Below are 18,138 nucleotides of genomic sequence, written 5' to 3' on the forward strand. Positions count from 1 at the left end.
CGCGGGGGTAAAAGCGATGCGCGGCCGCGAGGTGCAGCCTGTGGTGTCTGAGCCGAGCCGAGCCGAGCCGGGGGGTCCTGCCCTGCCTGAGCCGAGCGGGGCCGCCAGGGACCTTCCCCCAGCCGCAGCCCAGAAAGATTCCCCGGCGGAGGGGTGGGGTGGGGAGGCGGGTGCTGCCGGCGCCTTCGCCAGAGCAGAGCTTGATTTGAGAGAGGCCTGTTGTGACCGTGGCCTCCCCGCGGCAGCCGGGGCCGGGCTGCCTAGAAGGGGCAGGCCCGGGAGAGCAGCAATTGGCACGCTTCTCCTGAAGCCCGGAAAAGCTGCCCCCAGAGCCGCCCTTGCCATTGAATATCGTGGGGGCCCTGCAGCACCTGGGTGCGCCGGGGCTTGGCGTCAGCCGCATGGCAGTGGAGGTAAAGGTTGGGCTGGTGGGCCGGTGGGAGAAGAGCCCCGGGGGTCCGAGGAGGACGGCGACAGAGCGGAAAATAACAGTTCTTGCCACCGGTAGTGCGGGCCGGCCTGTAGGCGTCCCGCCCGGAGAGGATGGCAGGCTGAGCGCCCGAGAAAGTGCCGCGTACTCCATCCACGCCCACTAAGCCAACGCACAATTGGCTTTGCTGCATAATGCAATCCCAGACCCAATTTGTTGCCTCTTGCTTATGTGGTAATAAAGCCTGCTTAAGTGTTTACATGTTAAATGCATGTCCTGCTTAAGCATACACTGCCTTTCCTCCCACTATAACTCAGTTGTGTCTGTGCCCAGGCCTGGCGCACACTCCCTTCAACTGTTGGGTGGAGGATGCCCTCCCTTAAGGGACTGTTGTAAGGGTCTCCTTCATAACTATTTGTGCTGTCTTTAACTTCATCTGAAACGGGGAAGGGGAAGGTCCTGTCAAAGGTTTGGTGGGAAAAGTCTTGAAAATGAAGGGAGCCACTTATTTTCAAGGCTGCTAATATGACAGTCATGTCCATTCTGTGTGCTTAACCGGCACTAATTCTTTACATTAAATTTAGATAAGTGCAAAATCTGTAAGTGCATAGTTGTCCCCCCTCCTTTTTTAAAATGTATTAATTCCCAGGGCTATGCATTCAAGCAGCATTCATGCACTTCTGCAGTCTAATGGTTTTGGGAACCAGATCTTGTTTTTGGCTTTGGCTTTGTCCCTGGACCGTAAGATCTCTAGTCCAACTTTATTCTCAGGGGGTTGTTTTTACATGTCAAGGCTTAGCTGTTATGCACGCAAAACAGAACTGGAACAGTTCCCCCGCTAACTAACATACAAGAGAGAGTATTACATTTCATCTTGGCAAAGCAGGCAATGTTCCTTCCCCTTCAAAGCAAAAGCAGTAAAAGGAATAAAATGAGAATAATATCAAAATCTATTGTATGTCATCCCTCCTTAATCATTGGGAAGAATGAATTAAACAATAAGGTAAATTGCGGTAGATTCCTACACAGAACTGCTGATTCAGTAACAGAATGGGTGTTTACAAATGATGAGAAAATGAAACTCCGTCGAGTAATTCAGAAAGGATCGGTTCATCAGGGCTGTTCCACCTCTGCCCACATGCTGTGGGGGTGGATTCCTGCCCACCCTGGCAGGCCGCAGACCTCTGTCTCCTACTGCATGGGCTGCTGCTGTGCTGCAAAAGGAGAGGTAGCCACCAATCCACAGGCCATTCATAGGTTGCCAGTTGCACAGCCCTGAATTGTGTAATAAGAATAAAAAAGGAGATGTTGAGATGGAGAGTTTTCTTACCCTTCATCCAAAGTATAAAGAAATTTGAGACATTTATGGAGTAATTTGCAGAAAATAAGCCTTGTAAAAATCATATATGGGGAGGAGGAGATATTAATAAAAGGGCCGTATCTTTGAATTAAGACTCCGTATCTGTCATTTTCTCCTAATCTATTTCTCCATTTTATGTTCTTTTTTGTTTGTTCACTTACATTATGGGATGTCTTTTATGTTTTCTGTCTGTCTTATTTCTTCCCAAAATTTCACATCCTTTCTGAGATGCCCTAATAACTTTGGTCAATATTAGGTGATCTTGAATGCAAATCTGTTAGAAGAGTAAATGGATCTGAAGAGAAATAGGAGAGGCAGAAAATTTAGCGGAGTCAGAAAAATGAAAAAGGAATAAGCAGATGTTGCATGTTTGTGAAAAGATGCCATCTGAGCTGTTTTGAGGAGGGAGAGGTACAATGAAGCTGGGATGGGAATGGAGATGGAACAAAAGCAACTGAGATTAAATAGTGACATTTTACAGAGTTATTTATAGAAAGCAGATGGGAGATAATGAAAACGAAATCACTGTGTGTCTCTAATCTTTTAAATTGAAGGTATAAGGACTGTATACCTTACTTATGCTGCTCAGATCAGGCAGCAGGTCAGGCATGCCACCTATTTTGTATCAGAGCTGCACATATACAGATTCTGAGGGTTAACGGTGGTATAACTTCATCAGTAGAAATGTTAGACCTTCGATCTGATTTCTATTTTTGCTGCCTCAGGTAATGGTCAGTATTTTGTACCATACTGCAAATGTCTTGCTTCCTGTTTATGCTTATCCAGGTATGAAGTCCTAGCTTCTCTAGCATGCTAATCTGGGTTGTAGTTGCTCGTGGCTCATTCATTTACTTTTGGTAGATCTTGTTCCAAATTTGCTTTTCAAATAAGAGTGGGAGAGAAGAGGGGACCACCTACTAAATTTTCTTTTGGACTGTCTTTTCCTGAATTCCCTCCTTTTTTCCTGTGGCAAAAAATGTACTAAATTGTTACAGACTTTGTTTTATAAATCAATAATTTCTTCAAAAGTCGGCCTGAGTAATCTTGTTGATAAACTTGTAGATGCTTATCGCACAGGAAGTTTTCTGTTATTTTTTTACTGTAGTCACTGGGAACTCGATACACTTCTTTGCCTTAAAGTTCAAGGGCCTTGGATAGATTTGTTGTTTCAGTTGTCAGTCAGTATTTCTAACTAGAATAGTTGAAATGCTTCAAATTACATATCAACCGTGATTATTTATCTGGCTAAAGCCAAGCTATTTGGAGCTTGAAGAAGAAACAGCTTTCAATACTTCCTTATTTCAGAGCCAAAATACCTTAATAGTATATCAGTCTACCACTGTCCACTCTGTTAGCTAATTTGACTCAGCTGTATAAATTGTTATAGTTCCTGTAGAAATTCTGTTTGTCTTAAAGGAAGAAACACTTTTCATATTATTTGAATGTTGTGGTTATATTCCCTATCTTTTATATATGTTGTTATTCCCTATCTTTTATATATGTTGTTATATCTTTTTTATTCCCCACCTTGAGTCTTTTAAATGGAAGGCAGGGCTGAAGACCTTAATCTCTGATGAGTTTTAGACCTAAAGCCTAAATTTTCATTTCTGGCAGTATTTAGCATGAAATTGTTTATTTTCTTTTTCCCTTCTACTCCCTCTCATTGATTTATCTCTGGAGTAATATCTTCAGTTTTATGATAAAGTATTCATTTTCCTTTTAAATATTTTAATTTTTTTTTTTTTTTTAAGATTGAAAAGAAAACGACTTATCAAGAGCAAACATGCAGAGCACTTCAAATTATCTGTGGCTTTTGTCTGATGTTCTGGGACAAGGAGCAACTGCAAATGTTTTTCGTGGACGGCATAAGGTTTGTACAGAGGAAACAAGCTGGACACCATATCAGGTTATCTTCACAAGAACAAAGATTCTTACAATTAATTTTAAATATTTTTCTTGCCCTGTTTTTCTTTGTTAATGTACGGCACTTTTTTCTTTCGGTTAATAGAGAGGAAAGGACTGTACAGTAAACTTGAATGAAATGCCATAAGCTAGATTCAGTAGGAAAAAAATAAGTTTGGCTTCTTTCCTTTGAAAACCCTTGATTCTGCTCTGTCCATGTCATGTGTGTGTGTCGTGGCAGGGGCAGGTGCTGCACAACCGGGGCAGGGCGCGGGGTGGAGCTGCGCCTTGTGCAGGGAGCTGGGGGTAGCTCCTGCTGCTACATGCATCCCAGGAGGGCATGGGGGGTGCATATCCCCTGGATCTATGCGCAGAGTGAAAGCAGGCTGCTGGTGAGGCAGCTGGGCTGTGCTGGGCTCGGAGCAGGCGGCAGTGGCTCTGAGAGGGAGCGAGGGCTCCAATTTGATTGAATTCAGTATGCATTTTTTAAGAAAAAAGTGTACCTTACCTAGCATTTTACTTTTTCCTTGTAATTCAGATTTCTAAAAGTAGGTTTCTTATCTTTGTTGTTGTTATCTGTTATACATACTGAAATAACTTGTAAAATATGACATAACATTTCACTGAGCTTGCTCTTTCCTTTTAAAGTCCTATTCATATGGACAGTGCAAATAAATAGCTGTTTCCTGGTTTTTATGCATGCATAAGTACAGTGCTGTAGAGCTTGGGTTTCCAACAAACCAAGGGACTAGTTAAATAAAAATCAAAAAGATTTTTGTGGCCTAATTACTAAACATAAATATTCTTACTAAACATAAATGGTATTTTAAATTGGAAAGAAATGTATAGATCTGCCTAGGTGAGGTTTTTGAAACATTGATTTTAGCTGTCCTTTTTGAGAAGGGAAATCTTCATTCTAGAGAAACCTTTAGTTTGGGCTCATTTTGTTTAAAACCTCCTCCATAATATATGAATTTATTGATTATCATAATATTATGATAGAGCCCAGAAGCCCTGTATAGCCTAAACATAAGGAAAGACATGATCCCTGCCCCAGTCCATTTCTCTTTCTAGGTATTGATTAGTTTTGATGTTATCTGCAGTGTTTAGTTATGTCCTCCTGGTTGCATTACTTCATTATAACAGTGAGGAAAATGGCAATGCTGTTGTTACTTTTTCCTGGCTATAAATTTCCAACTATGTGTATAATTTAAAAAGCAGCTTGAAAGACGTTTATCTGCAGAGATACGAGTGGTTGGTTTACCTTGTTTTTGATTATGGGCTTTTGTTTCTTGAAGTAACTCGTGAAATCATAGGCCATTACAAGAGTATACTCACCATGTGCAGGGTGAGTAGTTATAGCTGTTTTATGGCAGCAGATAAATGCTGAAGGAATCAGCCTGAATTTTGTAAACTGTTTTGAACCTAAGTAGCCTCATTGAATGTATATCACTTTCCAAAATTTGGGTCTAAAGGCAGAACTACTGGTAAGTTTCATGGGAGTTATTTAGAACTTTATTGGTAATTTTTAAGCTTTTATACATTTGGCTGTGGATTTGAAGGCTTAATTTTTGTTAGCATATTTTCAGGTGATCCTTGTAGTGGAACTAAAAGTTAAAAACTAAATGCTTATATTTCTATTTTTCACTTCTGTGAAAAAGTATCCCCAGATTGGTGTGGATACCTGAATTGCAGTCAGATATGAGCCTGTTCATTGTTGCTTAATTATATATTTTGTCTCCCTTTATAACATCCCCTAAAATCTTTTCTACATTTTATAGCAGTCATTTGTCCTAAATTTTGTAATTCTGGTTTTTTGAAGTCCTGCTTTTTGGTGCAGCGAATGCTATTCTTTCCTGAGTTGTCATTAAGCTAGTGCTGCGTGATATTGTTCAGGTGTATTTGCCTCATACATATGTTCAGTGCCTAGTAAAACTAGTAGAAAGTAGTTGCTTCTGGGTGATGATATAGTATGAATAATAAACTGTTGTGGGGGTGGGGTGTGCTACGAACTCAGGTACTAAATTGACTTTATTTAGTAGATCATTTTTAGTTCTTTGACTCCCATGGTCTTTCAAAAAAGAAAAAAAAATAACTTAGGTATACTGGAAATAATCAGTTCTGATTAGCGTACTCTAACTGTAAAATCAGTTTGAAGATTCATACTGGATATAGTGTTCTTTCCTAAATTATTGTTTGATGTTGCTTATCTTTTCCTGGGGTCTAAAAATAGATCTAACTTCCAATTTATTTTTTTTTTATTTTAGTTTATTCAGGCTTTATGCTTATGTTAAGTTTATTTTCTATTGGTTTGCTTTGCCCTACAGGTAGCTGAATTTTAGTACAAAATGATTCATGTTTTAGACTTTTGTAGTTCTTCCCTTCAGGAATCAGAAACAGTGATATATAATTACCAGACAGCCTTCTTAAATAATTGGTTTAGCTGTAGGAATAAAGCCTTAAAGGGGGAAAAAAGAATCTCAGAGAAATTTTATGTGCAAACTCTTACCAAGTTTGCTGTCTGTCAGTGGTAACCAAAGCAAAACTAAATTCGTCATGCCTCAGCCCGTTTTCCCTGCAGGTGTTTGTTTCTGTATGGCCCCCTGTCATAAAACCATGTTCCTTTTTGAAACCTGGCATGGCTCTTTTGATCTTCTGAGTTTGTAAGTTTTTTTCTGTTTTGGAAACCCCATCAAACATTTGGAGAAAAGTGATTTACCTTGAGTCATTTTTTTTCTGTCCTGTTTATTTTTTCCTTATAGTCACCTGTTAAACTAAGTTAGTACATTCATACATTAACATCCCAATAACCAAATCAACTTATAGAGTTAATAAATTATTATAAAGCATTTATATCCCATTTGTAAATGTGTAAAGAGTTTTGGGATTCTTTAGAAAACTGATACTTTGTGAATTTAAATTTTTAAGAATTATTTTAAGAATGATTAAGAAAACAATATTTTTCTGATACACGGTGATTTTGTTTTTAATTTTTTTTGGTAGAAAACTGGAGATTTATACGCTGTCAAAGTATTTAACAGCATAAGCTTCCTTCGTCCTGCGGAAGTTCAAATGAGAGAGTTTGAAGTCTTAAAGAAGCTGAATCACAAGAACATTGTCAAATTGTTTGCTATTGAAGAAGAGGTAATTTATCTGTTTCGGTTGTAGTTCGAGGTTTGTTGTAATACCATGATCATTACATGTCTCTACACAAGTCTTTCATGTAGACTGACCTTTATAGGAGAAGGTAGTTTTTGGAAAGAAATCAGTGTAACAGTGTTTGATTGCAGGGAGCTTTCTCTACTGGTGGCAAAAACAAGGACTCCCTATGATTGTTCTTGTCCTTCATCCTCTTAGAATCTGATTTTCCTTGGGTGACTGGGTTGCAGGGTAACAGAGAATGCACGGTGAATGATTGCAAGTGCTTGGGTTGGCCAGGCACCAGCCACACATGGTTTGGCTTCTTCCTATCTTCTGCTGTGCCCTGCTTTACACACATACTGGAAATGCAGACCTATCATATCAGGCCGTAGCAGGAAAGATCATGGAGCAGGGCATCAAAGAATATTTCAAAGTATCTAGAATAGAAGAAGGTAGATTACAAATCAGAGAACTGCCAGGGAATCAATTGGGTCTTTAGATGATCAGGGTGTAAAACGGGAGCTAAAGCATAACAGCACCATTACCAAGAATCTAAATTCATGCTTTGCATCTGCCTTCACTGTGGAAGTTTTTAGGGAGACTCCCTCACCAGATCCACTCTTCTCTAGGGACAGGTTAGTGGAGCTGCCCCAAATTGAAGTTTCAGTAGATGAGGTTGTAGAGGAAATTGATTAACTAAACAGTAGTGAATCACCAGGACCTCGTGGCATTCACCCTTGGGTCCTGAAGGAGCTTAAATCAGAAACTGTCAAGCTCTTGTAGCATGCAGCCTTTCACTTAAAACAGCCTTGGTACCAGAGGACTGGAGGGTTGCCAATGTGATTCCAATACTTAAAAAAGTCTCTAGAGGTGGGGCAAGGAACTACAGGCCAGTTAGTCTAACTCATATTCCTAGAAAATTGGTAGAAACAAAGTTTAAAAAAAAAAAAAAAGGAATTGTTCAGCACGTGGATGAATATGACTTGTCAGGAAGGAATCAACATGGCTTTGTCAAAGGGAAATCATGCTTCACCAACCTACTAGAGTTATTTGAGGGTGTCACTAAGCAGGTGGATTAGGGTGATCCAGTTGACAGTATATTTGAACTTCAAAAAAGTCTTTAACAAGGTTCCATGTCAGAGGCTTTTAACTAAGGTAGTCATGGGATTATGAGAATATCCATTTGTGGATTAGAAATTATCTTGAAGTTCTTTTTCTCACAGTGTGAAATTCAAGTGTGGTTGTCACTAGATGTTGTGGAAGGAAACTGACAGTTTAGCCAGATTAAAAAAGGGATTGGGCAAATTCTTGGAGGAAAGGTTCATCAGCAGCTATTGAGCGTGGCAGTTAGGGATACAGCCTCTGAATTAGAACGCCCTAGACCTTAAATGCTGGAGGTTGCAAGTCAGAGGAACAATGGGGGAAAAACCCTGGTCATACCTGGTTCAGTCTCCCCTTCAGCGTCCGCTCTGCCACTGCATGACATACGATACTGGGCAAGATGGACCTATGTTCTTACCCAGTAAATGGCAGTTTTTAAGTTCTTAAGGTGATCAGAAAGAGCTAGTATGGATTCACAAAGAGCAAGTCATACCTGACCAACTTGATTTTCCTTATAAGTTTATAGGCTTTGTGGATGAGCGGTGGATGTGATATACCTTTACTATAGCCAGACTTTTGACATTCTCTCTCATGAAATTCTCTTGATAAGATAAGGAATTACCGACTAGACAGAAGTACTGTAAAGTGGATTCAAAATGGGTTGGATTATCATGCTCAATGAGTAATCATTAGTGACTTTTTGTCTAGTTGGGAGGAAGTAGCAAGTGAAGTTCCCCAGAATCTGTCTTGGGGCCAGTATTGTTTAACATCTTCATAAATGATTTGAGCAATGGGATTCAAGTGCACACTTAGTACATTTGCAGATGACATCAAATCAACTCCGAAGGGTGGAGTTGCAGTCACTCTAGAGCAGTGTTTTTCAATTTGTGGTCCATGGTCCCCTGGAGGCTTGTAGACTATGTTTAAGGGGTCCTTAAAAAGATGGCTGTGTTCAGTCAAAAGTATGTGAATACTCATGCTTTCAATTCAAAGAGGCCTGCGCCTCCATTTGAAATTTGCAAAGGGTCTGCACCTCCATTTGAAATGTTGAGGGATCCACAAATGAAAAAAGGTTGAAAGCCACTGGTCTAGAGGGAAGTTAAGATCCAAAATGACATGGGTGAACTGGAGACATGGTCTGATCACAATCCGTTGAAACTGAACAAGGACAAGTGCAAAGTCCTGCACTTGGGGAGTGATTGGTTAGGCTACAGTGCTGCAAGAGAAGGACCTAGGGGTTATGGTGGAACATTATCTAATTATGAGCCAAATGTGCTCTTGTTGCAAAAGGAGAAAAGAAAAAAAACATTATATTAACAGGAACGTCACTTGCACTTGCAAAGCAAGGGAAGTGATTCTGCCTCTCTCTCTAGCACTGGTGAATCCTCATCTGGAGTACTGTCAGTTTTGGGCCCTACTCTGCAAGAAAGGTGTGGACAGTTGGAAAGAGTCTGCGGAAAGTAACAAAATAAAAAAAAGTCCTCTGAAAAACATGACTTATGTGGAAAAGATCACAGGACTAGGGTTATTTATTTAGTCTGGAGAGGTGAAGACAGAAGGTGGATTTGATAACAGTCTTCAAATACCTGAAGGGGATTATAAAAAGTATGAGAGAGAGTATTCTCTGTGGCTGTCAGGAATAGAATTAGGAGTAGTGGTCTCAAACTGCATTAGAGGAAATGTAGGTTGGAGATTAGGAAGATATTTCTCACTGTGAGGGTGCTTAAACTTTGGAATAGGCAATTTAGAGAAGCTGTGAAATCTTAATTCCTGGAAATATTCAAGAGCAGCTTAGTCAGACACTTGATTGACATCCTTTAGTCAGGGAATGAGGCTAGACCAGATGACCTCTTGAGGTCTTTCCAGCCCTACTTTTCTATGATCTTTTATAGCTTTATTACACATTGAGTAACTATAGAAACGAATCTGATTCTAATAATTTCACAAGAAAGCCAATCACCGATTGCCAGACGGATCCAAGCAAGTGTTTCTTATTTCAGTACTTTGGTATGTGTACCAAACTGTTGAACCTTCCTTCAAACGTCCCCATCTTCTAGGATGATGTGTCAGTTGATTTACCATTTTACCTAGTATAATCTGCAAGGGCCTTCAAACTCCCTGGTATTTGGCAACCCAGCCAAGCCCAGTCACCTTCAAGAAAGAGAGAGGAAACTGATTAGAAGCTGAGACCACATTGAACTAAGGAGAAGGGAAGTGAAAGGGGAGGAAGGAATGCCAGAAGCTGAGGCCTTGTTGAGCAAAGGTTTTTGATAAAGCCTTAGTAAGACAGCATCAGGGGTACAGGGCTGCTAGTCTGTCCAGTGTCTATAGTGCTGCTGGGGTTTATAACTATCTCCTGGTAGCCTGGGATATCAACACACTCGGTCCTTCTTTTTTAGTCTCCAGTCATATGCAAAGTTCATATGAACATCTTATGCATAAATTGTACTAGAAATGGAATTCTTTGAGCTAACAGATTTTTATGATATTGCTGTACACATCTTATGGTATTGCTGTACACATTTTTGGTGAAGATTTTAATGCATGCTGTTTTTCTGATAGTGTATCTTCATAATACTACAATCTTCATAATACTACAAAATCCGAGGTATTTGGCAAAATTTTCAGGGGGGCCTACTGTACAACCAACTCAAATTTGCAAATGCAGAATTGCATCTAGGAATTAGTGCAATATAAATGTAAGGCTGACTGGAGTCTCATGGAAAGATGACCCAAAGATGATGATTGTTAAGAATTGGACAGGACTGAGTCAAAGGGAGAGAAAAAGCAGAACATATTTGCACTATTCTTCCCTGCAGCTTCTCATTTTTTTGTTCTGCCCAGGCTAGCTTCTCTGAGAGGTCCAACATCCCTGATCTTGTGGCCTCCCTTTCCTTTTCCCATTCAAGTTTATTTTTAAAATTATATGGATTTTTCTTTTCCCTACCTCTTCTTTTCTAAAAAAGCTACCAGACTTAGGCTTGTTATATCACTTTTTGAAAGTAAGAGCCTGTGACTTGATATAATTTCTAGCATTGTTAAAAATTTTCATAGCCTTTGCAAATCTATCCTTTTTTGTTTTATAGACAACCACTAGGCACAAAGTACTTGTTATGGAATTTTGTCCTTGTGGGAGCTTATACACAGTGTTAGAGGAGCCGTCTAATGCCTATGGACTTCCAGAATCTGAATTCTTAATTGTGCTGAGAGATGTTGGTATGTAGGATTTCAACCTTTTAAACTTAGTTTAATTTGTTCCCTTGCCAAGTTTAGAATCGTAGCATTCAGATTCTTAGCCTGATTTCTAATTGTTTGAGAATGTGAATGTTGTTATATCGGATCATCACCTTCTTTTTATCTGCAACAACAATTGTAGTTGCATTAATAAACTGTTTATGCATTTTAAAACTATTTTATGCTATTTATTTTTCCCTTACTGGGCTGTCATCTTTATAACATGTAATCACAAAAAAAGTACTGGTGAAGTAGGGAGGACCACCAGTGACTCCTGGCTGTAACTGTAGAAAAGCTGACAATTGAGAAATGTCTGTTTTAACAGTTGAGTGCATGAAAGGCTAGTGAGAAAACCAAGTGCTACTTCTTGGTTCCTATATTGTGGATCTTTCTTTGGGAAGAGAATAAGATCTGGTGTCGGTAAATTTTTACTTGGAATGACAGAAGAATATGGTTTTACAGGAACAAGATTTTTGAGAACAAGGCATTGTAATGATCTGTTTTAAGATGAAGTAGTAACATGGATCATCTGAATGTCCTGTTATATCCATGCAAATTTTAGTAGCAGTAGTATTCTGTACTGTTCTTTGTCCCATTGGTTAAAAAAATAGGATATGAAAATGCACATTCTTCAGTGGTATTTTAGTGTGTATTCTGTCTTTGATGTGCATATTAAATTCTGTATGCCTTTGTATTTAAGTGGCTGGGATGAATCATCTCCGTGAGAATGGAATAGTGCACCGTGATATAAAACCAGGCAATATAATGCGTGTTGTAGGTGAAGAGGGCCATTCTGTTTACAAACTGACAGATTTTGGAGCTGCTAGAGAATTAGAAGATGATGAACAATTTGTTTCCCTCTATGGCACAGAAGAATATTTGGTAAGCCATTTAATTTTATCTTTGATTTGAAGAATGTGTCAAATTCATCTCTTGATGAATAGCTGAGATGCAGAATTCTAGTTAGAAATTCATTTTCCAATGCCAAGTTCTGTATTGTATTGGTTTTTATGACATTCTACTGTCCTCTTATTTTAATGCCTATCTTGAGGTTATTTCCTGAATTAGCTTTTCCACATTCCATGCAAAATGAAGAAAATCCATATACTGTTTTACTCAAATAAAGGTGAGGGTTCTTTTCCCAATCAGCATGAAAAAAAGAAAAGAAAAAAAAAGCCCCTTGTCTTATATTTGCATAGTAGCAAACCTCCTTGTTAAATGCACTGGCTATCATTAACTGCTGCTAGAAGCAGCATGCATTCAGTCACAGAAACCAACTATAAAGTTGATTGAATGCAGCTTGTGTTGAGCATGGCCATAGAACACATGGCCCATATTGGGCAAACACACTGGGGAACCAACCACAAGGACAGGCTAGTGTAGCCCATCTGAATAAGATATAGTGCTGATTGTGCTCATTCCCCCTCAGCACCAACTCTTTTCAAAGTCATGGTGAACCACTATATTGAATATACTTTGACTTCCACCTCACTCCTACAGCTGAGCTACACCTTTCTTTCCCATTTCCAGTTATTCCTGTTTCTTCACCAGTGTTTCTTAAATGTCTGGCAAACATCACCAAAATTTTGTGTACCTGAGAGGCTCTGTTGTCCACTCTCTCAGCCTGATGCATATGATTAGTATGGCCCTGCCCTCTATGGGGTGGAGAATGGACTAGGCAGCACTGCAGCTCATCTGTGTATACATTTTTGGAGGGTCCCAGGACTTGTGAAAAGAACACCCAATTTGTCATGAGTGGGAAGCTATTTAGCACATGGATCCTTTGTTGAGGGTATCTGGAGTATGCACACATATTGAGCAGTGATGGACTGTAGGATCACCATGCTCAGAAACACTGTTGACTCTCCTGGGGCCCAGCCCAATGAACTATATGATATGTCATGCCTTTTGATTCTGGACTGATGTCATGCACAGTTTGTACTACATACAAGTAGGTACAGAAGTGCTGCTTAAAAGTGTGTTTATAGAGTACCTGTGCTGAAATTTGCAGTGGTCAGGGTTGGGCACAGAGTCAGGCCACAGCAGTCTCCTCTTCCCCTCTGCAGTTTCTGTTCTCTTCTCTGTTCCTTCCCCACTTCCACATTGTGCTTGGGGAAGGAGCAGAACCTGAGCAGGATCTGACAGTAAGGGGGGAGGGGGCAGGAAGGCTGCAGGGGGAAGAAGTTGGGGGGCAGAGAGCAAGGGGTCCATCTGACTCCCCATCAACCACTATTTTCCCTGCTGTAGCAGTGGGAAGGCAATAAATTTGAGACAACACTTAAATAACTAGATGCTACACCTGGAAAATTGTAACTTTTTTTTTTATATGTAGAATATAATTATTGGGTTTGCCTTGTATTCAAGTAAATACAGTATATTTAAAATTCCCTTTCCTCTGAGTATCTGTATATTTTAAATGTTCTCTTGCACTGTTTGGTAATGCCCAGGTATCACTGAGATTTACCTGACTAATATTTATATTGAAAAAACCAAGAGGAAGTTGCTTACAATTGGGAATTATCTGTGCATGGCCATTACATTCCAAACAGTAGGGAGATCAGTTTAGTGAAAGGAAATGTATTTTTGCAGAAAGGTAAAAAAGAAAATTGTTTCATCTTTTCCAGTTCACATGACCTCATTGAATGCTAGTGCTGTAATAAATGTTCTTAAAGCCCTCTTTTTCTGTGTCTCTGCTCAATGCATTTTTTAGAAGAAATATTAATTTTCCTAGTGTTTCTCTCCTTTTGTTTTGCTTTCATCCCATAAACTGGAATTTAATTTGAATTTTCTTTGCTAATTTTCTGTATAATAGAGAGCTGCTATACAGCTGCTGGTGTTTACTGAACATTTTTGTAGTGCTTGTACTGAAAAGCTTATGTACATTCAGCCTCACGAACTAACTTTCTTTTTTGATGAAAGAGGTGCTTAGAATGGTCCTGTTATGGCTGGTGGTTTGGATATCAGTGCGTTATAATTACTCACAGAGCAATTAATTCTCAGTTATTTTACCTATTTTTCTCTCAAGCATCCTGATATGTATGAGCGAGCTGTGTTAAGGAAAGAACATCAGAAAAAATACAGAGCAACAGTTGATCTATGGAGCATAGGGGTGACATTTTACCATGCTGCAACAGGGAGTTTACCATTCCGACCTTTTGAAGGACCTCGCAGAAACAAGGAAGTGATGTAGGTAATTTAGAGGGAGAATTGTGTCTCTTCATAAATTAAGTATGCCAATAAAGAACAAGCAATATTTTGTTTATAATATTCCCTGAAATACAAATTTAATATTTAGTAAGGTTTAATGTATGACACACTAGGACCTAAAATTTTGTGCAGAATCTCCAGAAATTTATGACACTGCTTTTCTGTCTCATTCCTTCAATGCTGTCTTTCCTATCCCCTAGCCCAAGTATAATTTATTTTGATATTTAGTATATTTTGCACTGCACAAAATATTTTTAGTCTCAAAACCTCACTGATGGCTTTTCTTTTCAAATCTGCAGTTCTCTTCCTGAGGACCAAAGATCAAACTTCAACTGAGGCTACTTCATTTCATAAGAATCAGGGACTGCCTATACATGCACTTGCGGGTGGGGGTGAGAGGGCATTTTAATTGGAGCAATTCTCAGAGAGCCACTCTAATTAAAACACCTCACCATCGTGTGTATTAATCCTCTGCAGATTTAAAAATGGTGACAGGTGCTTTATCTAAACTTCATTGGACAAGGGTTAGATAGTGCCCTAGTGGCCATTTTTAAATGTGCAGGGGCTTATTTACATGACTGTGAACTCATGCTGGAGCATTCCAATTGGGACGCGAAGCAGACTCGATTAAACGAGTCTGCTTTGATACATTCTAATTAGAATGCAAATCAGCATAGGTATAGGTAGCCAAGATGCCCGTGGTGCCATCTTCGGTGCAACCTCCTAGACCCAACACGTGTCAGCACTGGATATTCCATAACAGTCATTTTTAATACTTGTTAAATTTTCTGTAGCTCTGGAGTTTGTTCTAATGAAGCATCAGAGATGATATTTCCAGGGTTTAGTCAGCTCCTGTCTTAATTTGCAAATCCAGCACTGCAGACAGCTGCACTCTGAATGGATGGAGTTTGTTCATTCTTATTCTCATGCTTAGGCTTTGCACAAAATAGTGCAGTGAGAATACAGGGAGGAACTCTTTAAAGACCACAGATGGAAATTAAGTGTCTTCAGTCATTGACTATCCTGGCACCAACCTATATGCCTAACAACTCTAGCTATACTGACCCTTCTGGAGTCTGAATCCTATTCCAGGAAATATTATTTGATTGTTCTGTATCTGATTTCCCTTTCCAAAGAAATAGGTTCAGACACATTCCATGATCTGCCCTTTACTCCTACCAGTTCAAATCCCTATGTCTGGGATTCTTGCTGGCAATTAAATTGAATGGCAATTCTTTTTTCCCTTATAGCCTTTGCTCCAGTAACCTGCAGAGCATTAGGGGTGCAGCTGGCCACAGCACATACTGCTATTCAAAAGGAATGAGACTGGCTGACTGCACCCAGTGAGGTATCAGTGGGGAAAGCATATCTCAGAAAATCACAGTTAGTGTAGGGAAGGTTAAGCAACCAGTCTTTCCAACAACAGATAGCTTCCGTTTTGAAGATGTTAAATAAAGATGGAATTTAGGGCACCTGGGGAGAGGACAAATGGGACTTCTGGTATTCAAGAAAACGTAGGAGCTATTTGGGGCATTCAACAAGTTGTAAGGCTTCTGATGCAGGGAAGACAATGTGTCTTCTTGCCTCTCCCCTGCTTGGCATATGATTTTAGGAATAAATTGGAGTTAGACTTACTATATTTTAAAATGATAATTTTATATTCATTTACATGTAGTTAACTCCAACTTAAAAATCAGCAATTAAGCAATAACATTTTTATAGCTGCATAATTGAAATATATACAGTCTTTCTATGCATATACTGTGGTTGGTTGGTTTTTTTGGTTTGTTTTTTTTAGGCCAACCTTGACAGGTAAAATTGTTTCTGATGTCAGTTTGCTCTTTAAATTTCCTTTTCCTTTCTTTTCCATAGAACTGCGTGCAGTTTAAGGAAACTCCTCCCTTTACTTTCATACTTTCTACTTGGAATTGAAAAAAATGTGTATAAATGTATTGGCTATTTTATAGTTACTGTGACCTCTCAGAAGCAAGAGGTATTCTTTTTATCCAAATGAGCAGTTTTTTATTAGTATAATATTACCTCTTCCTTTGGAACCCTGCAAGGCCATTACAATAAATGCCTGTAATGTGCTGACTTAAAATGACTTCGCTTCCTTAAGAGAGCTTTACATTTTTCTATCAAGGTCCTGAATTCCCCAAATACTTCTCAGTCCTAAGTTACCAACAGGAGCTCTTCTAGTACAAGAATATTATGTGTTTCATTTCATTCAGTGCTGAAAGTATTGTTTCAACACCATTCCTTCTCTGCCAGCCTGGAACCAAGGGCTCCTATACATGTGCAGGGAGGCTGCTCTGACGCACTGTAATTAATTGATTCTGCTGGAGTGTGGTAATTACTACGCTCCAGCAGACTTCAGTCTCACGTGGATCAGCATCCCAGCACTGAAAAATGGCTGCGGGGCACTTCAAACTAAAGGTCGTTCGATGAGCTTTAGTTCATAGTGTCCCGCCACCATTTTTCAGTGCAGGGACTCTGATGCACATGATGTTCTGAGTGCCTTTTAAATAGCACAGCTCTCAGAGCTGCACTAATTAAAGTGTCCCTGCCATGTCTATAAACACCCTCAGGCACTGACTTGCACTGCCACCGAGTTAGAGACTTAAGTCTTACATGAGTTCTGCAGTTTTTCTTTACAGTAATTCATTAGAGGCTTAGCTTACTTGACCGATGTTTGGAGAGGAGTAATTAAGGATTGTGTATTATTTTTATACCACAGGTATAAAATTATCACTGGAAAGCCTTCTGGTGCTGTTTCCGGAGTGCAGAAAGCAGAAAATGGACCAATCGAGTGGAGTTGGGAGATGCCTATTTCCTGTAGTCTTTCTAAGTAAGTTTTTGAGCTTCATTTCTAACCAAATGTTTCACTGCTACCAGGAGGAGTCTTTCCTTCATCTTCTCAAAATAGGAACTGTGCAACACAGGAACTCTGGGTCTTACAGTTTTTTGAATTTTTATAGCAAGGCTATAAAATGTTCTTTTATCAGCTCATAGGATATAAATTGCTTACATCCATCCAAATGTTTCAGTGGCTGCTCATGTACAAAGGAGCACTTGAGCATGCTGGAAAGGAGTAGTATAGCCAAGAGCTTGCCTGTATAGAGGGAGAGAGGTATTAGCTTCCTCACCAGAGAAGAGGCTGCCATTTAGCTTGAACATACTGTTGTTCATCTAAAGCTCTGACTTGATTTACATCTTTCTGCTTGAATAATAAAGCAGAGAGCCAAAGAGCTAGAAACAATATGCAGGATTTAAATGGGGGGAAAAGTTATTTTAAAGATAAATAAATTACTCCAGGAAACAGCTAGCATTACCAGCATTACCTTTCATGTAATATTTTTAGTGCTGATTCCCCCTAGAATGTTATTAAAACTTTTCTACTTATTGGTACACATGTAATAATGCAATATATATTTAAGAACACCAGTACATGGCAAAAAAATTATAACCTACGCATGCACATTCACTCTCCCCTTTCATATTCCCCAACTGCAGTAGTCATGAAACTGGTGTAGGCATACACATTACAGCCAAAAGTTAAAGGAGAAACTGATAAGAATTAGGTCAGAACAATCTGCTTTCAGATTACAAATTTACAAATGAATGTCCCATGTCAACAAGGTACACAAGTGCACACACAAATTGAAGAATGCGAGTGTTTGCATTGACTTCAGTGTAGTAAATGGGATAAAAACTTTTTTGGCTCATTTACTTGTTTTATTTAAGTCATAATGATTACTCACAT

General features: G+C 39.4%; 1 protein-coding gene across 2 annotated transcripts in view; it reads left to right on the forward strand.

Annotated features, from left to right (window-relative positions):
- Positions 1-143: 143 nt before the first annotated feature.
- Positions 144-18,138, forward strand: part of TBK1 (TANK binding kinase 1) — a 43,755-nt gene continuing 25,760 nt past the window's right edge. The window contains exons 1-7 of one of the 2 annotated variants that reach the window (XM_025191416.1): positions 144-413; positions 3,542-3,696; positions 6,696-6,836; positions 11,021-11,150; positions 11,869-12,050; positions 14,194-14,354; positions 17,113-17,223. In XM_025191416.1, coding sequence (XP_025047201.1) covers positions 3,574-3,696; positions 6,696-6,836; positions 11,021-11,150; positions 11,869-12,050; positions 14,194-14,354; positions 17,113-17,223 — 848 coding nt within the window. In that variant the 5' untranslated portion in view covers positions 144-413; positions 3,542-3,573. The remainder of the gene's footprint in view (positions 414-3,541; positions 3,697-6,695; positions 6,837-11,020; positions 11,151-11,868; positions 12,051-14,193; positions 14,355-17,112; positions 17,224-18,138) is intronic. The other variant, XM_006035274.3, reaches the window with a different exon arrangement.

Source organism: Alligator sinensis, unplaced genomic scaffold (genome assembly GCF_000455745.1).
Source record: "Alligator sinensis unplaced genomic scaffold, ASM45574v1 scaffold713_1, whole genome shotgun sequence".
Classification (NCBI taxonomy): domain Eukaryota; kingdom Metazoa; phylum Chordata; order Crocodylia; family Alligatoridae; genus Alligator; species Alligator sinensis.